This window comes from Myotis brandtii, unplaced genomic scaffold (assembly GCF_000412655.1).
Source record: "Myotis brandtii unplaced genomic scaffold, ASM41265v1 scaffold441, whole genome shotgun sequence".
In the NCBI taxonomy this organism is placed as follows: Eukaryota; Metazoa; Chordata; class Mammalia; order Chiroptera; family Vespertilionidae; genus Myotis; species Myotis brandtii.
The window spans coordinates 1363459-1381272 of record NW_005366873.1 but is presented as its reverse complement, the minus strand read 5'-3'; the positions used below and the strand labels follow the sequence as shown (position 1 = coordinate 1381272).

At 46.4% G+C, this 17814-nt stretch overlaps 1 protein-coding gene across 12 annotated transcripts in view; it reads right to left on the bottom strand.

Annotated features, from left to right (window-relative positions):
- Window positions 1-17814, bottom strand: part of ABLIM1 (actin binding LIM protein 1) — a 187168-nt gene that overhangs the window by 39103 nt on the left and 130251 nt on the right. For 9 of the 12 annotated variants that reach the window (XM_014546347.1, XM_014546344.1, XM_014546346.1 and 6 more), the window contains exons 7-9: window positions 12006-12093; window positions 8363-8421; window positions 5765-5848 (exon numbers count right to left, since the gene is read on the bottom strand). In XM_014546347.1, coding sequence (XP_014401833.1) covers window positions 5765-5848; window positions 8363-8421; window positions 12006-12093 — 231 coding nt within the window. The remainder of the gene's footprint in view (window positions 1-5764; window positions 5849-8362; window positions 8422-12005; window positions 12094-17814) is intronic. The other 3 variants (XM_014546345.1, XM_005874503.2, XM_005874507.2) reach the window with 1 other exon arrangement.

The window sequence follows — 17814 nt, the reverse complement described above, 5'->3', positions numbered from 1 at the left end:
CACCACATCCACCGAGGCTTGGGCTCTTGCTGGAGATCACTCGGGCGCCATGTGCGTCGTCAGACTCCTTAGCGATGTTTGAGAAACGTTCAAGTCTCTTGCGGGTTCAGAATGGCTCTTCCTTTCATTGCGCTCACCACTGTTTGCTTCTGCTTCATCCTGATCTCCTGACCTCGCTGTGACATTCACTTCCACAGGCATCTTGTGTATGGGTGGACTACAGTCTCACTTGCCTATTTTCGTACAATAGCCCTTCTCTGCTTTCCTGTCTAAAATGAACTAATGGGATAAAACACAACTTTGTATCCTGTAATATAGCGAGGTGAAAGGGCTAGTTCAAAATCTTGGCTCTACCGGTTGTGTGACATTACATGCAGTTTTCTTCTCTCTCTCTCTCTCTCTCTCTCTCTCTCTCTCTCTCTCCACTTCCTTGGGCTTCAACGTCCCCATTTATAGAATGGAGGAGAGGGTACTAATAGCCCCCACTTCACAGGGAGGAATGAGACAGTACATCTAAAGCTCAAGCATCTTGCCTGGCACTTCCCAGACATTTGACGTTAGACTGGGTTTCTTAGCCAGTTAATCTGAAACATGAAGGACGGTGCTGACTCTGTTCTGCTCAAGGGTGGACAGTCCTCTAGAACGTGTGCTGCGTGGACCAGACTTCCCTAGAGCTCTCCACAGCTGCCACACGTAGGCGGCTCCATCAGAACTCAGATGTTAAGTAACTTATCGCAGGTCCTACCTGGAGCTCACAATTGGCCTCCCCCTCTTGGGAAGGCCCCTCGGAGGTGGTTCTGTATCCTCCGAGGCAGTGCATCCTGCCTAGGTCTCAGCGCCAGTCATTAACGCCCTTCTGTGCATCTGGCGCTGACCGGTGACCTTGCCCGGGCCCGTCTCATCTGCCAGGACAGGGCTTGGCTGGCTGCCCTTTGACCTGCGCTCAAGGCTGAAGCGCACGCGGGATCGCTGCTTTTTGTCACATTCCCTTGTGGCCCCCGAAGTGTGTTTGCTCAATCAGCAGAGATTAGAGGTCTCTCCCTTAGGACGATCATAAAAGTACTTTGAAGAACGGAACTATTAGAGTTTCCATCTTCAGTATTTGGAATTTTACATTTTGATTCTAAAGATCTAGAACTTTAACATGTTGCATTTTAAATAAATATCTTGTTTATTGTTCAAAGAACCCCTTTTCCTCTTCCTGCTGTATTTTTCCGTCTAATTAACACAAAACCTGCTGAGTGAGGGTCTCTACCCATCAAACATCATCAAAAGGCCCAGAGCTGTCTCCCAACAGAGCCGCTCAAATCCACTCAAACGGAAACACGTGTCAACCTCAAAAGCACAAGCTCCAGACATGCTTTCCTTCTTAAAAATCCCTTCTTTACCGCTAACTTAACTCTACGTCACCCCATTGGGCTGTGACAAAAGTTTACTGATGATCCGAATTTCTGCAGATGATCCTTGTGCACAATTATTTAACCTGAGTTACTATTTCAACCCACTCAGATATCCAGGCTAACAACAGAGACCCAGAAGTTACTACATGCATTCAACAACCCACTGGGCCAACAGCCTTTGTTTCTGGAATCCTCTGTGAAAGTTATGACGAACAAAAGGACTCTCTTGCCTACATTATAAATGAAGATAATGTCAAATATTTCTCCCCTGAGGCATGCCCACAGAGACAGGGAACAAGGACTGTGACGAAGCTGTTGAAGGCATATGCCATTTACCAGCTTTTCTTTAAGCACCTTTTCCTTCAGCTTTGCAGAAAACAACAACTTGAAAGCACAGCTGGAAAAATCCAGTTCTTTGGCCAAAAGAAGAAGAAAAAAAGAAACAGAAACAGAAAAGGGGAGCGGGGAGGGGGGAATGGGGAGCGAGGGAAGGGTGGAGAAGGCATACAGATATAGAAAAGGTTGTGAATGGCTGTGACCTCTCAGAGTATTTTTCCAATAAGATTAGCCAAATAACTTCATCGTATTTGGCAACATAAGATCCTTCTAGTTGTATGGGCAGTCCTCACTCAATCTCTGGTGAAGAAGGGGCCTGTATGACCTACATTTATTTCTTAGCAAACCGTCAAGCACTCACTTTTGATTTCAATAAAGATTTTTATTTTCTTCAAAACAAACAAACAAAAATAACCCCACCAACAAAGAGAGGTCTTACCAGTAGACTAAGTAGTTCATTTCAAGGGGAAAGAGAAAAAAATGGCATTTGATCACTAACAGCAGATGCTTGAAAACGCACATCTTTGTTTTCTGTATGAAATCTTTGTGTAAAAAAAAAAAAAGCCCTCTAACCACCTTTCTGCTGATTCCCCCTAGGTGTTGACATTGTCCATCTGTCCTACCATTCAGAGGGCAGAGTCACAGGCTGAAAATTACACTGAAGATCTGTTTCGACTCCAGCTCTTGTCATCCTTCAAATATTGCCATTAAAAACAAACAAACAAACTTACCAGAGCTCTGCCTGGCGAGTGAGCAGAGAAACGACATTTTCCATTTACTGTCGATTATGGCCACCATGCACGCCTCGTCCAGTCTTAGAAGGCGGGTGCCAGCAGGCCCCTCACTGCCCCCGCCCTCCCCACTCAGCAGGAGCAGGATGCAACAACTACTTCATCTACTTTGCATTCACCCAAAGCCATGCTCTAAGAAGGGGAGACACTACAGGCAGCTGGCAACCAGATGGGACAGATCTTATGAGCACCTACGGGACAACTACTGTCAGAAGGTGACTGACACCTTACGCAGAGTGCCGCTGAGGTTGACAGTACCTGCCTTGGGTTTTTGTTGACGTTCACTAGACAAGGCAGTGGTCGCTGCAGAAGAAGGAATACTTTTAAAACCTGCAAACACTGACTCTCCAGAAAGGGTGCGACCAACTACTTTGGAAACAGGAATTTGTGTTTGAGAGGAAGCAGGAGGGGCCAAAGGGCACAACCCCCTTCTCCGGAGAGTTTCACAGATGCCATCAGCCTTCACTACGGCCGGGAGGCCTCACTGTCTCTCCAGCATCCATCGTGATACCTACACATCCTGATGGATTGTAAAGACCAACAAGAACAAAACATTCGAACAGGGCGAAAGCTGGGAATAACGCAGCATGTATTGTAGCGACCTTAATAAAACAAAAATCCACGATATGATTTCCTTTGTTCTAGACATACATACGGCCCTAATGAGCTCCTTTAAAAAAATATACACATGAGCCCCGGTCTGTGTGGCTCACTTGGTTGGAGCATCGTCCCATGCACCGAAGGATTGCTGGTTGGATTCCTGGTCAGGACACATGTCTAGACTGTGGTCCAATCCACAGTGGGGGCACATACGGGAGGGGAGGCTACAGATCAATGTTTCTCTCATACATCGATACTTCTCTCTCTCTTTCTCATTTCTCCCTTGCCCTTTCTCTAAAATAATCAGTAAAACATAAACTTGGGTGTGGATTAAATATATATTTATATAAAATACACACATGGTATTTTGTATACAGGGTTGGGCAAATGTAGGTTCACAGTTGTTGGTATGGAAAATAATACAGTAACAAATAATAATACCAGAATAAACTCTGTTTTGCGTACTCAGAACTGTGACCCTACTTTTGCCGACCCCTGTGTTGCAGGTTTGTAAGAGCGTATGCTATAACAGGTGAATGTTAGTTTCAAAAGAAACAAAAACCTCACATCCAGTTTGTATGGCAGCCCTTTCATGCTCTAGACTCCAAAGCCACAGCAGAGAAGCCCACTTTTAGAATGAAAGCAAGTGTCCCCCTCGAGTTATTCCAAAGGTGGTTCCGGGAACATCATGAGCTTTGTCTACAGTGAATGGCAGCAGGAACTGCAAGCGCTCAGTACTGAGTGTGACTTATAGACCCAATCTGCTCTTCACATCCAGCTCTTCAGTGGCACGGGGTGGAGGGGACCTCGGCCAAAGGCCTGTTTTCTCTGCCAGGCCCCAAACTGTCTACAGCTACAGCTTTCTGTGAAGGAGCCACCGGTGACTTGATATTTATGACTGGATAATGGGGATCAGATGTCCCCTTTGAATAACAGGATAGGAAGAGAGAAGTTACTCAAGACAGGTCTCTCTCTCTCTCTGACCCATCTCTTCTCGCCATGCTCCGCATCTCTTAAATGTAAGGGTCTGGTGCAAACCAAAATACTTCACACTTGATGGTGGTCTTTCCCTCCAAGTCACGAGGAGGCATCACCTGGTTGCAGCCTTAGGCTGGTGAAATAGAACACTCTTTGAGTTATAAAGTGTCCTATTGGGGGGCAGACACCCAAATTATTGAAAAAAAGCCACTTCTTGCCGAGGAGAGGCACTCATTCTGGGCACTCTCATTTACAGTGGGTTCGATCTTTGGCTCACGAGACTATAATTCCACTTTATGGGAAACCCCACCGCTGGAGCTGAAGCATTAAGACAGAATGAAACTCACATGACAAGCCCACGCTGGAGGCACCCAGCATCGCGGGCCAACGCAACAGCCCCGAGGCCTGGAGTCTGCGGGGAGCCCTGCCGATGGCCTGCGCAGCCGGGGGCGGGCTCCATTCTGCCGACAAAGCAGCTTAGGGGTTGATGTCTGAAAGATTTCCTTCCACTTTAGAGCTCGATACATCTAACTGCGTTTCAAATCATTCCAAGGAGAAGTTTAAACCGAAACCCTTCTCCTCCTGAGTGCGGGCCTGGCAGGCCCAGGGCAGAGGCGCCGGCGGAGCCCAGGCGGGAGCGGCACTGCCCTCTGGCGTTGCCGGCAGAGCCACAGATAGGCTTCGCGTGTGCACAAAGGCAGGTGTGGAAGGTCACTTTGTCGATCAACAGGCCAAGGTTTCAACTGATTCTCAGAGATGCATCTGTGCTGGGAGCACCACCTCCTGCCTCACTGCTCATCTGTGGAGCTGGCTGCATGCTCCCTGCTTCTGTGGGACCCCGACGGGTCATGCTGCCATCAGACGTAGCCAGCATTTAATGCGCTCCTCTCTCTGTCTTCCCAGCTTCCTCTCTCTCTCCCCTTGTGCAACAGTGGAAAGAACATGAATTGTGGGTTCCCATCCCAGCCCTTCCACTTATCGGTGGGTAACTCTCGGGAAGTTACTTAACTACGATAGGTCTCAGTCTCTCCACCTGTGAAATGGGAATAAGGATAGCTCTCACACAGGAATTCTCTGAAAGAGTGGATGAGAGTGCATGTAAATCTCTGAGCCTTTGAAGGATAGGTGCCTGGTCTCATTTGTTTCTTCTCCTAATTCACTACCTCTTTCTGAGCCAAACCACTCCCTACCAAAGCCTGTGCCCAGCACCATGCTTTTGCTGTTCCCTCTGGGCACCCCTGTCTCGCCCAGCCTCGAGGAAGTGCCCCCTGCACCCTTTTGCTCATCTGACCCGCCCTGATCGATGCGATCCACTTCCTGTGATATGTTTCCATAATTATTTGCCTATCTGTCTGCTCTTCCCGACTAGTCTACGTTATAGCATCCAGCCCACACTATGCCTGGTGCTTGGCAAATTATTTGTTCAATGAACAAACGTGTGAACACGGGACCACACGGGTAGCTTCTAAGGTGTCTGCTTTAATCAAGACAACGCTGTAGCCACTGCTCTACAGGAAAAGGCCGATCAGAGGAGACAGCCAGAGTCAGACGTGAGGTGCACTCTGTGGGGTGAGAGGAAGCGGGGGGCCCGGGCGGTTACGTAGGAGAAGCAGCACGGGAGGGAGAGCGGCAGAAGCCTGGCCCACACACAGTGCCAACCTGCAGCGACGGAGACCGTCCTGTGCGTCGGATCAGACTTTTGGGATAAAAGAAATCGGAGGGAGAATGCCGAGTGTTTGGCGGCTGCCGTGAAACAGGAAACAAAGGAAGAATGAACAGACATAAACTCAATTCAGAAACACTAGAAAAATGCCCTGGGGAAAACAGATTTGACAGTACACACCAAGGGTCTTCGCTTTAGTAGACGTGTGTGAATGTGTATGTTTGGGGCCCGTGTTTGAAGCATATTAACTAGTCTCCAAGATGCAGCATAGTTGCCTACGTTCCACACTCATTTATTTTGGCCTAAACATCCCCTATGACAGTGGTTCTCAACCTTCTGGCCCTTTAAATACAGTTCCTCATGTTGTGACCCAATCATAAAATTATTTTCATTGTTACTTCATAACTGTAATGTTGCTACTGTTATGAATCGTCATGTAAATATCTGATATGCAGGATGGTCTTAGGCGACCCCTGTGAAAGGGTCGTTCGACCGCCAAAGGGGTCGCGACCCACAGGTTGAGAATCGCTGCCCTATGAAGTGGAAGAAGCCAGTGAAGCCATTGAGAGATGTCCCTTTAAGAATCTGTTGTCACAAACACCCCCTGTGAGTTTTCCAACATCAAGAATGTGGCTCACTCCGTGGTGCTGCTGAAAGACTCTAAAACATTTTCCTTTTGCTATGGCAACTGCACGAACGGGACACCCGGGGAAAGGCCTGGAAATCTGGGCTCGAGATTTGTGACCTCAGACACACCCGTCAGAGAGCACGACATGTACTCCCTCATTCAGACACCAGCTCCCCTGGAGGTCTCACCACGTCGGCACGTACCCCACTCGGGGCCCACCGGGACCACTTCCCCTTGGAGGTACGTCACTCTCCTCACTACTGACGTCCCAAAGGTGACCGAGCCGAGGGCAGCCTGGCCTCGCAAGCGGTATATGTGGGCTCTAGGGGAGGAGCTTTGGAATTCTCTGGTAAAGCTTCAAGAAATGAAGGAGAAACAAGAGCCCCCTGGGCTAGAACGGGTGGAACTAGTCACTAGTTGTTTTCATAAGCTTATCCAGAGAGTCCCCTCAAGATGCAACTAAAAGCGTTGATTTTTTAAAAAAAATCACTTTAGTAACACCATCTGCAAACTCAAGGATTCCTTCCTTCAAGAGAAAAGACCCCATTCCATGCAGTCTGGCCTCATTAGCATTCTTGCCTTTGTCTCCCACAGACTTCATAGGGGATGAAATAAAAAGATTATTCAGAAGACAGTGCAAACCACTGGCTACTTGGGTGGTTTCTGGGCAGGATCCCCACGCCATGTTGTGAATTTTACATTTTTATGATAAAAGTGACAATAAGCACCATCTTTAACATTCTAGTAGTTTATAAAGATACCCCGTTGCCATAGCATCCGTGGTTCCTCAGAGATCCCAGAATCTGGAGCCCAAACACGGGCCCGGCAGTGAGGGCTATACATGTGCTCAAGTTGACACTATATGTCAAACCAGAAACCCAAACCGTCCCGATACTAGGGCACATGATTTTTCAGTTTGTCTTATCTTTACTCAATTATTCTGAGAAAAAGTGGCTTTTTTCCCCTCCACTTAAAGTGTGCTCCTACTGGGGTTACACACACAGCTTCTTATGCCTGTTAATGGCAGATTGTGGAGAAATGAGACCACACTCTAGTCTGGCCTTCAAAATAAATTCAGTCCATTCTCTTCCCTGAGACACCATGTGGATTACAGTCAAATGCCAGTTTTTCCAAGGGCACCGCTCAGTTAGCTAAATGGAGGGCCTGGGGTCTGGATCCCATCTGATTATTGCTCAGGTGAAAAACTGGGGGTGCCTAAACAGGATACAGATCCCGATAATGACCTGACAACTGTGTAGACCCTTTGCTTTGGAAACAAATAAAAATTGTGTCCCCTGGTGGCATTCTGAGATGGACTAAGACCAGTGGGCTTTAGAAGAGAGAGATAAAGAGGATCCATCCTTTTGCCTGTGTGCTCGATGGTCTAGGACAGTTACTAGAACATTTTGACGCTATTTAAGAGTTAAGTTCTAAAGCCACCCAGCACACGTGTCCACACTGCCACGCCTGGCCTCGTCATTACTTCCCCAAACCATCAGCGTTTGGAGACGGAGGCTCCCGGGTGAGGCTGGATGTGAGAGGGTGGTCAGATGTACCGAGAGCTGAGCACTGGATGTGGAGTCTGAGCTGGAGTGCTGCATTATGGACTAAGCATAAAAATGTCCAGCGAGGACATCGCCAGATGTTGGAAGGAGGACGTCATGAATCATTTTCCTTCACATCTGGAGGATCTGACGTTTCCCTTGAATGCTTTCCTAGGAACCTGACTAGTGAGGCAAGGCTTCCTTGGTCCAACACAAGCACTTGGGACAAAACACACACAATCAATGTAAGGTAGGAGGGACCCTCCTTCCCTGGCCAAAAGGCCTTTCAGCTTGGTCTGCGATAGAGGAAAAAACTCATGGCCACGTGATTTCACCCACACTCGCGCCCCAAGAACCAGCCACTAGGGAACACATGGCTTGCCAATGCACCTGCCATCACACATCTCGAATGATGTCCTTACCCGCAGCTTTTCCTCCGTCTTGGTAGACTGCTTACAGTCGGGATGCCAAACGGTAGAACCTGGAAAGACATAAGGCACCGCTAAGAGCAGGGGAAATAGAACAGAGCCCTGGGTCTGTTAGACAGAACTTGTACGAAGGGTTCATCCCTCTCTCCCCAGCACAGGGGAGAGCTGGAGCCCTGTGCCACGTGACCTAGGACCAATCCAAACTCTGGGTGAATTTCCCTCACCTTGTCGGAGCTTGCCCGATTAAGGTCAAGATTGCTTTAAAAAAATGTTCTCATTGATTTTAGAGAGAGAGGCAGGGAGAGGGATAGAGAGATAGAAACATCAAGGAGAGAGAAATATCGATCAGCTGCCTCCTGCACCCCCCACACTGGGGATCGAGCCCATAACCTGGGCATGTGCCCTGACCTGGAATTGAACAGTGGCCTCTTGGTTCATAGGTCAGTGTTCAACCACTGAGCAACACCGGCTGGAAAGGTCATAATTCTTGACCGCAGAGATGACTAGCTGGGCGTAAGTGTTTTCATGCAAGGGATATGTAGTTCTTGACTGTGTTTTTTTTCCCCCTGACCATATTATTATCCTTTAAAAGTATTGTCTGTGTGCTTACTGCAAGCTACAATTATTTTCAGAAAGAGGAGCCATCAGCATGTTTATATAACATCAGAACAACCAGCAGTTTAGATGAGGGAAATGAAGTGCAACCAGGTCGCCTACATTCAGGAGCAAAACTCACTGAATGTGTTGTTGATCCAGTTATATGCAGTCATCTACCCAGATACGGGATATCGGACCAATGAGTAGAAAGGCGGACAGTTACGTTACAAATCCAAAAGTTTCCTTCTTCTTTCAAACTTTTACCTAACTTAAAAAAATATTGACTGTTAAACTAGAGAAGCTATTACTTACGTGTCATTTTCTGTTTCTGGGTCAATGTCTCCCTTTCTCGGGGCACAAATATTTTTAAGGATGGTCCCAGAACTAAGCAAAACACGTATATCTCATAGGAAGCTGTTATCTTGTAAAAATCCAAGCCTGCATGTATAATTTTGTATGCCCAGATATATATGTCCTTTATAAATTATGGCCAAGACCTACACATAGGACATGTTCAAATGTGGGGATGGGTGGGAGAACCAGAAGGAGCACTTAAAAAGATTCAAGCAAATAGAGTTGCTAAATTGAAGGCAGTGAGTAAATGATATATAAGGAATAAGAGTCTCTAAGAATACGAGGGTATCTACATTTCGTTGTCGAAATCTTTATCTCTTTAAACAGCAATCTGTTTGTACTTGAAAAGACACCAAATTAACCTACTTCTTGAATTATTTTATACAACTGAGCTAAAATAGTGGTCAATGAATAGTGGTCTATCTTGCTTAACCCAGGGCCAGGGGAAAAAAATGAAGAAGAAGAAAGAAGAAGAAGAAGAAGAAGAAGAAGAAGAAGAAGAAGAAGAAGAAGAAGAAGAAGAAGAAGAAGAAGAAGAAGAAGAAGAAGAAGAAGAAGAAGAAGAAGAAGAAGAAGAAGAAGAAGAAGAAGAAGAAGAAGAAGAAGAAACAAACAAACACCACCAGACAGTCCCTTCAGCACCAACATTTACTCCAAGGCTGCCTACAAAGCACAGGAAACCCTCTTAATGTGGAGAGCCAAGGGCCATGGGGTCAGGGCCGAGCTCAGGAGCGCATTCGCCGTGAAGGCCTGTTGATTGGGAGTCCTTGGCCAGAACCCCGGGCTTGCACAGTGTCCCATTGTCCCCCGGAGGCCAGGCACACAGCAACGTGACACAGAGAGAACATCAGGTGCCCGGGAAGATGAAACTGCTCCTTCTTCAAGGATGTGCCGAGAGGCAAGCAAAGAGCACCGCGCCCGCGAAGAGATGTACAACGATCCCTGGAATTCTGAACGCAGCCCATCTGGGCAGATAGCTGCTCGTCTGTGGCGTGGATGTGCTGTCCTTGCACACATCTATTCAGCTCCGTCTATGCAGCTTCCAGGCCCAGAGCTGCGCCCAGAGCTGGAGTCTCAGTTCCCAGCAGACACAGGGTTACACTCACTCGAGTCTTTGTTCTGAGGGCTGTAACTGACACACTAAAACCCACAACAAAGCCTGGAGACCAAGTGGAAATAAACCTGCTCCATTCTGAAACGCAGTCATACCTGCAGATGCACAGCGTGTCCCCCGGGAAACGTATCATACGAAGCCCAGATGAGTCCAGGGATCTGGGTCACTTGTCTTTATTGGGCCCTTTAATATTCAGTGATTTTTTTTTTAGGCAGAATTTTTCAGAGTACTCATCCTACAGCTAAGAGGATGTTTGGGTTGCTAATATCTCACATAGGCGGCATTTTTAAAGGGAGAGTAGCCTAAGCTCTGCTTTAATATTCCGGAGTAATTTCTGCAGGCTTTTCTGGGTTGCATAAAAAAAAAACTGAGAGCAAAGGAAATCACTCATTAAAAATTCACAGTATGCTCTCACTTATATGTGGAATCTAATGAACAAAATAAACTGATGAACAAATAAGCCCAGAGACATGGAAGCACAGAACAGACTGACCAGTGCAGGAAGAGATTAACCAAAGAGCTTATATGCATCTCCCATGGACACAGACAATAGCGTGGTGAAGGCCTGGGGTGGGGCAGGAGCCCGTGGAGGGGGGAGAAAGAGGGAGGGAAATGGGGGAATTTCTATAATACCCTCACCAATAAAAGTAAAATTTAAAAAATATAGTGTTTGGTGCAAAGAGACATGAAAAATGACATCGAGAAGCCGATGAGACCCAGTAATTACCAACACTGAATGAGCAATAGCTCTTACGGTTCTTGCTAATTTTACTGATAAGCCCTTGTCTGGTTAATGACTCCTTTACAGCTAAAAATAGTGAACTGCTCGCACAGATGGGACTGTTCGCCTGGCAGGAAACCTTCCCCTAGAGCCCCTCCACGAAGCTTCAGAATTTTAGATAAAAACCCGTCATAGTCGTACACTGGGATAATCTCTCAATTTCCTTCTTAATAAAAAAATAAAAAATCTAATGGCTCCCTGGTAATCCCACCAGCAACGTCTCAATTTCTCTTTCAGGGGCTTTGGGTGTGTTCTCTCCATTCTCCTTCAATATAAGAGCTATGTCATCTTAATGGGATGAAATATATCTGTGATGCAATTCACCAAATATGAGATTTCCTTCTCAACAGCAGCCTGGGAGGCCTCAAAAATCCTTCTGGCAGGGCAGGGAAAAGGGAACGGACAAGGTAGTCACCACTGCACAGCATTTCTAGAACTGTTTTCTCTCTTGGATCTTTTGTTTCCCAAACATGTTCCTGGAGAGGGTTGGGAGGAGGGGGAGTGATCTTCACTCTTGCCTAACATCCATGGTGTCCAACACCCAGGCCTGCTCATTCATTGCAGCAGCAACACATTTGTTTGTTAACAACCCCAGAGGCTCGCTGCCAGCATGTCAATTGCTTAGCTGGTTAATACTAAGCAATGAGGTAACTTCTGGCCACACTCCTTTTGGATCTGGGTAACCTTGCAACTAATGAAATGCCTCCTCCCCTAAAAACAACCAACCAAACACACAACAAGGTTTTCTTTCCCCGGGTGGGGAGAACTTCCTGGGCTCCTGAGCACCTCACCTTGAAGATACATTTCCTCTCCTTCTGTGAACATCTGGTTGCATCTGCTGCATCGTGCACAGCTGGGGTGGTAATGTTTGTCACCTGCCTGGAAGAGAAGAGGTAGAGGACGTTCAGTCTACTGGTCACTGCCCCCAGCCTGTTTTCTGGACCTGGGGATTTAGGGGAAAGAGAGGATGTGGAGGCAGGAAAAATAATCGTCCAATTGATGAAACCTCCTACACCAACAGCCCTAGAAGCTGAAGCCGACGCCATTGGAACTGGGAGGGGCTCGGAGACCAGCTTCTTGTGCTTGTCATGATGGGGCCGCCTTGCCTCTTGGGGTTTCTGGCTTCCAGTTCTCTCTTGGCTTGGGCTCGCCTGGGTGATGGCCAGTTACACACCACATGCCCAAGCTGAGGCCACCCCATCTCCCCAAAACACCCACCTCAAAAACGTTAAAGCAATAAAAAGAAAGGATCCTTTTAGCAGGTTCTTGCTTTCTTAGCCAAACAGTCTGACAGTAATAAAATCTACCCAGCTTACATCTGGATGAGAAAAGCCACAGTAAAAGACATCATCTATTGCTTTTGTCTCAGAAGGAGCCCACATTCTCGTCTATGCTGCTTATGACTATCTTCTGCCAAAATCTAATATTGTTTTCTGGAGGAGGCACTCTGCTGCGGTGGCTCTGCATTATCCACAGGCATTCCACCATCTTCACTGTGACAGATGCCACCACAGCAGGTGCTGCCTTCCCCAGAGCAAATGTCACTGGACACGGCGACAACGCTCTAGACAGGTGCCAAGTCACATTAGAGTCCCGCGCCAAATGCATGCCTGAAGAAATGAAACCTTTCTGTGGGCAGCTTAGCAAAAACTGTACCACCTGAAAATTATCCAATGCACTCTGCAATTAAATCATGTTGTCAACCAACTATGAAAGCATTTCTTTTCCATGAACCATGTGGAAGGCAGTGCTGGGAGCCTAGGGTTAGAAGTAGCCGCCCCCTGTGCCCCACATGGAATCTCAACAGGAAACCAGAGGCCGGAGTGACTCCTTTCTCACACCCTCCTAGAGAAACTTCAAAAGCCACTTGGCAACCAGAGTGTGAGATGGTGCTCAGCTACTCAAGATAATCAAGTGGGGGGGCGGGGGGAATGGATGTTATTTAAAACTAGAAGCCAGGAACAAAATCTTTTCAGTGGTATTTGCCAGAAAATTCCAGAAGTGGTGCGATTGTTCTTGTCCACCAGTGTGTTTAATTAAATTTTTTCTCCTGGGGGGAGGGGGAGGGGAGAATAGAAAATGTCAACACAAAGTAGTTCCTTTCCTTAGGCCATTTAGGGTCCAACGTGAGTGAATGAAGGAAGAGAGAAGATATCGCTGTATTCAGTTCTAAACTATGTTGGCTCAGCTGGGATGTCAATGCGGGGAGGTCCCCGTCAGTTAGGACAATCTCAGGATTCTCCAGGAAAATGTAAGGAAAAGAATTAAGGCTCCTTGAGAGGAATCTGGTGCAGTCTACCGTGAAAAGCACGATTCTCAGTAAGCTAGGTATAGAAAGAAATTTCTTCAAGATGATGAAGTGTTTCCATCTTATTTGGTGGCACAACGTCAGAAGCATTCTTCTTAAAGACATGAACAAGACAAGGATGCAGACTTTAACCAATGTTTTCCTACATTGTTTTAGTCCTAGCCAATGTGATAAGTCAAGAAAAAGAAATAAGTGTAAAGGTCACTAATAAAAGTGTTCAGCCAAGCAGCCAGATAGAAAAAAATTAACACATAAAAGCCAATAGCCTTCCTATTCACTAGCAACACAAATTAAGCCAGTGTAACGGGAAAATAGGACCTCATTTGTAATAGCGACAAATAAACCCTCCCATGTAAGATTTACATAAAGAAAACCACAGCACTCAACGGATGAACAAAAAAGACTTAAATAGAGACACAGTATTTCTGGATGGGAAAACTAAATATTATAAAGATGGCAATTTATCTCAAAGAACCTGTTAATACAATGCCTTCTAAGTCTAAGCCCTCATTGGAATTTCCTTTGCCGAACTTGACAAGCTAACTCTAATAAGCTCACATGGAAGAAGAAAAAATGCTCACAAATACACAGACATTTTTTTAAAAAGTGCAGCAATATAGGGGGATTTTTACCTTCCCAATGTAAAAAGTTATTCTAATAATTAAAGTGCTTTAATTCTGATGCAGGAAAAGAAAATAAACCAGTGGGACAGAAGAGAGGAAGACAGATGCACAGTCATACATATAACAAGAGAATTATGATAAAGGTGGGGTTTCAAACGAGTTGAAAAAATGAATTATCCAATTAGTGGTGCGAACAATGGATTTTCCACATAGGAAGATAACAGACAGGGAGAAAATATTTGCCATGCATTTCAGACTACAGATTATCATCCAGAATCTATAAAGAGCATCTTTGAGGAAAAGGAAACAGCAATATGGGCAAAAGGTAACTTCCGGAGGAAACATACATGACCCCAAAAGGAACCAGGGAAATACAATTTAGAAAAATGTATTTTTCTCTGTCAGATTGGCAAAGATTAAAAAAAACACAAACTAGTGTGAGGAAATAGGAATTCTCACACTGTCGGTGAGCAAAATTCCTTTTGGAAGGCAACATTGGCAATATTTATAAAAATGTAATATGTACACACTCCCTGATGTACAAATTCCAGTTCTAAAAGCTATCCTACAGAAATTCTCACATGTGTCCCAAAGTGTATACACTGAAGACATTCAACACTGCATTATATGTAATAGTAAATAACAAAGAAACAGAAAACAACCTAAATAAGAAAGTAGTTAGATAAAATATTGATCTTATGCAGCCATGAAAAGAATGAAGTAAACTTATAGACACTTACATGGAAAGAGTTCAAGCTGATATTACTAAGAGAAAAAATCATGCAGAAAATAATACAATCACATAATGAGTAGTCAAAAGAATGTAGACACTGGAGTAAGTCTGACTACATGCAATCCTGTTTCGGCACCGTGGGGTCTTGTGATGGTGGGAATCTCTCGGACCTTCAGCTTCCACATCTATAAAATGGCTAGACTAGCACTCACCTCATGGAGCTGATGAGAGGACTAGCATTTTGTCTGGCATCCCCCAAAAGGCCTGTAAGTCAGGCTCTGCTTTTATTATTTACTATTGGCCCGGTGCATGACATTTGTGCATTGGGGGGGGGGGAGCCCCTCAGCCCGGCCTGCACCCATTCACAGTCCGGGAGCCCTCGGGGGATGTCTGACTGACCAGGAGCCCTCAGGGGGATGTCCGACTGTGGGGAGCGGGCCTAAGCCACAGTTGGACATCCTTAGCGCTGCCACGGAGGTGGGAGAGGCTCCTGCCACCACTGCTGCACTCGCCACCATTCAGCCAGGCTTGTGGCTGAGCAGCGCTCCCCCTGTGGGAGTGCACTGACCACCAGGGGGCAGCTCCTGCATTGAGCGTCTGCCCCCTGGTGGTCAATGCACGTCATAGCGACCGGTCATTCTGCCGTTCAGTCGATTTGCATATTAGCCTTTTATTATATAGGATTTCAGAGAGAACGCACATGTATATCAGTATCATACCCGTGTCCTGCACGGAGGGACAGTAAGGAGAATGCACACCCATCAGTTTGTTGTGAATACCTCGGCAGAGACAGGAAGGAGTGAGGGTCAGAGCCCAACAAGTTCCTTTGTATGCTTCTGTACTCTTTCATCCTTTACAACAAGGATGTATTTTTGTATTGCTGTGTAATAAGCAAATAAAGACCAAGAGGAAAGAAAGTCCATGTCTCTTGGAGTCATCACCCCTAGGGTTGAGTTTTCAGCCCAATCTGTACAAGAATTAGGATTGCAAGTAAATCACAAACTCTCAGATGACCATGTTGATGATGATAATAAAGGAGAATATGTTTGGTGATTATTCTGTCTTTATAAATATTTAGTCACTGGTTTCATAATAACCTAATAAGGTAGGAGCTAGTATTATTCTCTATCTCACAGATGAGGAAACCGAGGCTTCGAGAGGGTTAGTAACTTGTCCACGGTCACATAACCAGGAAGTGGTGGGGCCAGGATGCAAACCCAGGCGTCTGGCTCTGGGGCCCACGTGCTCACCTGGAACCGTAACAAACAACCATTCAGTACTCAGCTGCTACAACTACACCACCGTGATGTTGTTAGAGTGAATGATCAAACGACATTGTGAAAATGGTGTGACACACTGCAAATAATAGTAAAGACAATAATATCAATAGGAATAACTACCTAATAACCCTCTGCACAGAGATGGTGCCAGGGCCATTCACATCAAGAAGGCTTGTTGCGTGGGTTGGGATGCTGACGGATGTCTCTCTGGATGTCGCCCTTGCCAGGCACAGAGAGTCACTGTGTTCCATGAACTGTCACACAAGGTGGATGGAAGACACACCAAGGCCCCACGTGGCAGGGCTTTGCTCTGTAAATCGGTAGCAAAAATGCTGCCGAGAAACACCACCACCGCCATGCCCAGGACATTAGCCTGGGCCCAAGCACTTGCCTGGTCCCATGACACTGAACACCTCATGAGATTCAGTGAGCCAGACTCAAAGGGTGGTTTCACAGCAGCCCAGAGCCGTTGTTTTTGCAGCAGGCGGGGGCCACAGGGGCAGGTCCTCAAAAATGAAGGCGCCCCTTCTTTGCATGTGGAGCTACCCGCCTGTTTCACTTCTTCTTGCGCAGGCACCCATGACGGCTCACAAGCCCTGTGCACAGGCCAGGAAGAGGATCAGAGCTGAACACAGACGTGGGTCAGACATGGGCCAACTAACCAAAAACTAAATGAAGCTGGAGGAAATTTATTTAAATTGGAGTCATTTTTAAAAAAATGTATTTTTATTGATTTCAGAGAGGAAGGGAGAGGGAGAGAGACGGAAGCATGAATGATGAGGGAGAATCATCGATCGGCTGCCTCTTGCACACCCCCGACTGAGGACCGAGTGTGCCCTGACCGGGAATCAAACCGTGACTGCCTGGTTGACGCTCAACCACTGAGCCACGCTGGCCAGGCTAAATTGGAGTCATTTTTAGAGGAAGGAAAAGCATTTCAGATCATGAGCAAAACAAAAGACTAAATGGCGCCCATAAAAGAACAGATGATGAACTCACGGCCCACGGTGGAGGGAAGGCTGTGGGTCACGAACTTGTAAAGCACAGCGTGAGCTCTGTGGGGACAGGTGACCTCATAAGCAGTGACTACCGGGTGCGTGGCCCCAGGCCGCACGCTGCAATCCAGCTGTGCTTGAGCTCCAGAGGCCAGATGTGCCGCTGGGCTCCCCAGAGCTCTGCCCCACTATCCCCCATCCATCTGTGCCCTGCTTTTAAAAAAAATGACAACTCTATTTTCTTCATTTTCACATATTCAAAAAGCACATGTTAAAAGTCTACATTGTGGCTGGCATGAAACTCCACAGACAGTAAACAAATGGTTTATTTAGCCGAGTTTTGTAAGGCACCTGCCTACACATTCAGAGTGCTAAACACTGCTTGCCTTGAATGTGCTGATTAAGTCAGACTGGCGTGGTTATTATTACTGTTTGGTTCATTTCTAAATGGAAGTACGAACTTTGGCACACAGGCTGAGTAACTACCACCGACGATAAGGCAGGATTTGGTATAAGGCACCACATTTTTGATGAGACCCGTTATCCAGAAGATCAAAAAGGACTCCTAAACTCCCCGTGGAATTGGGGGTAGGGTGTGGGGAGTGCCACTGGAAAGGGCTCTAATATTTGGAATCGGATGATTTGGGTATTATTCCTTAAT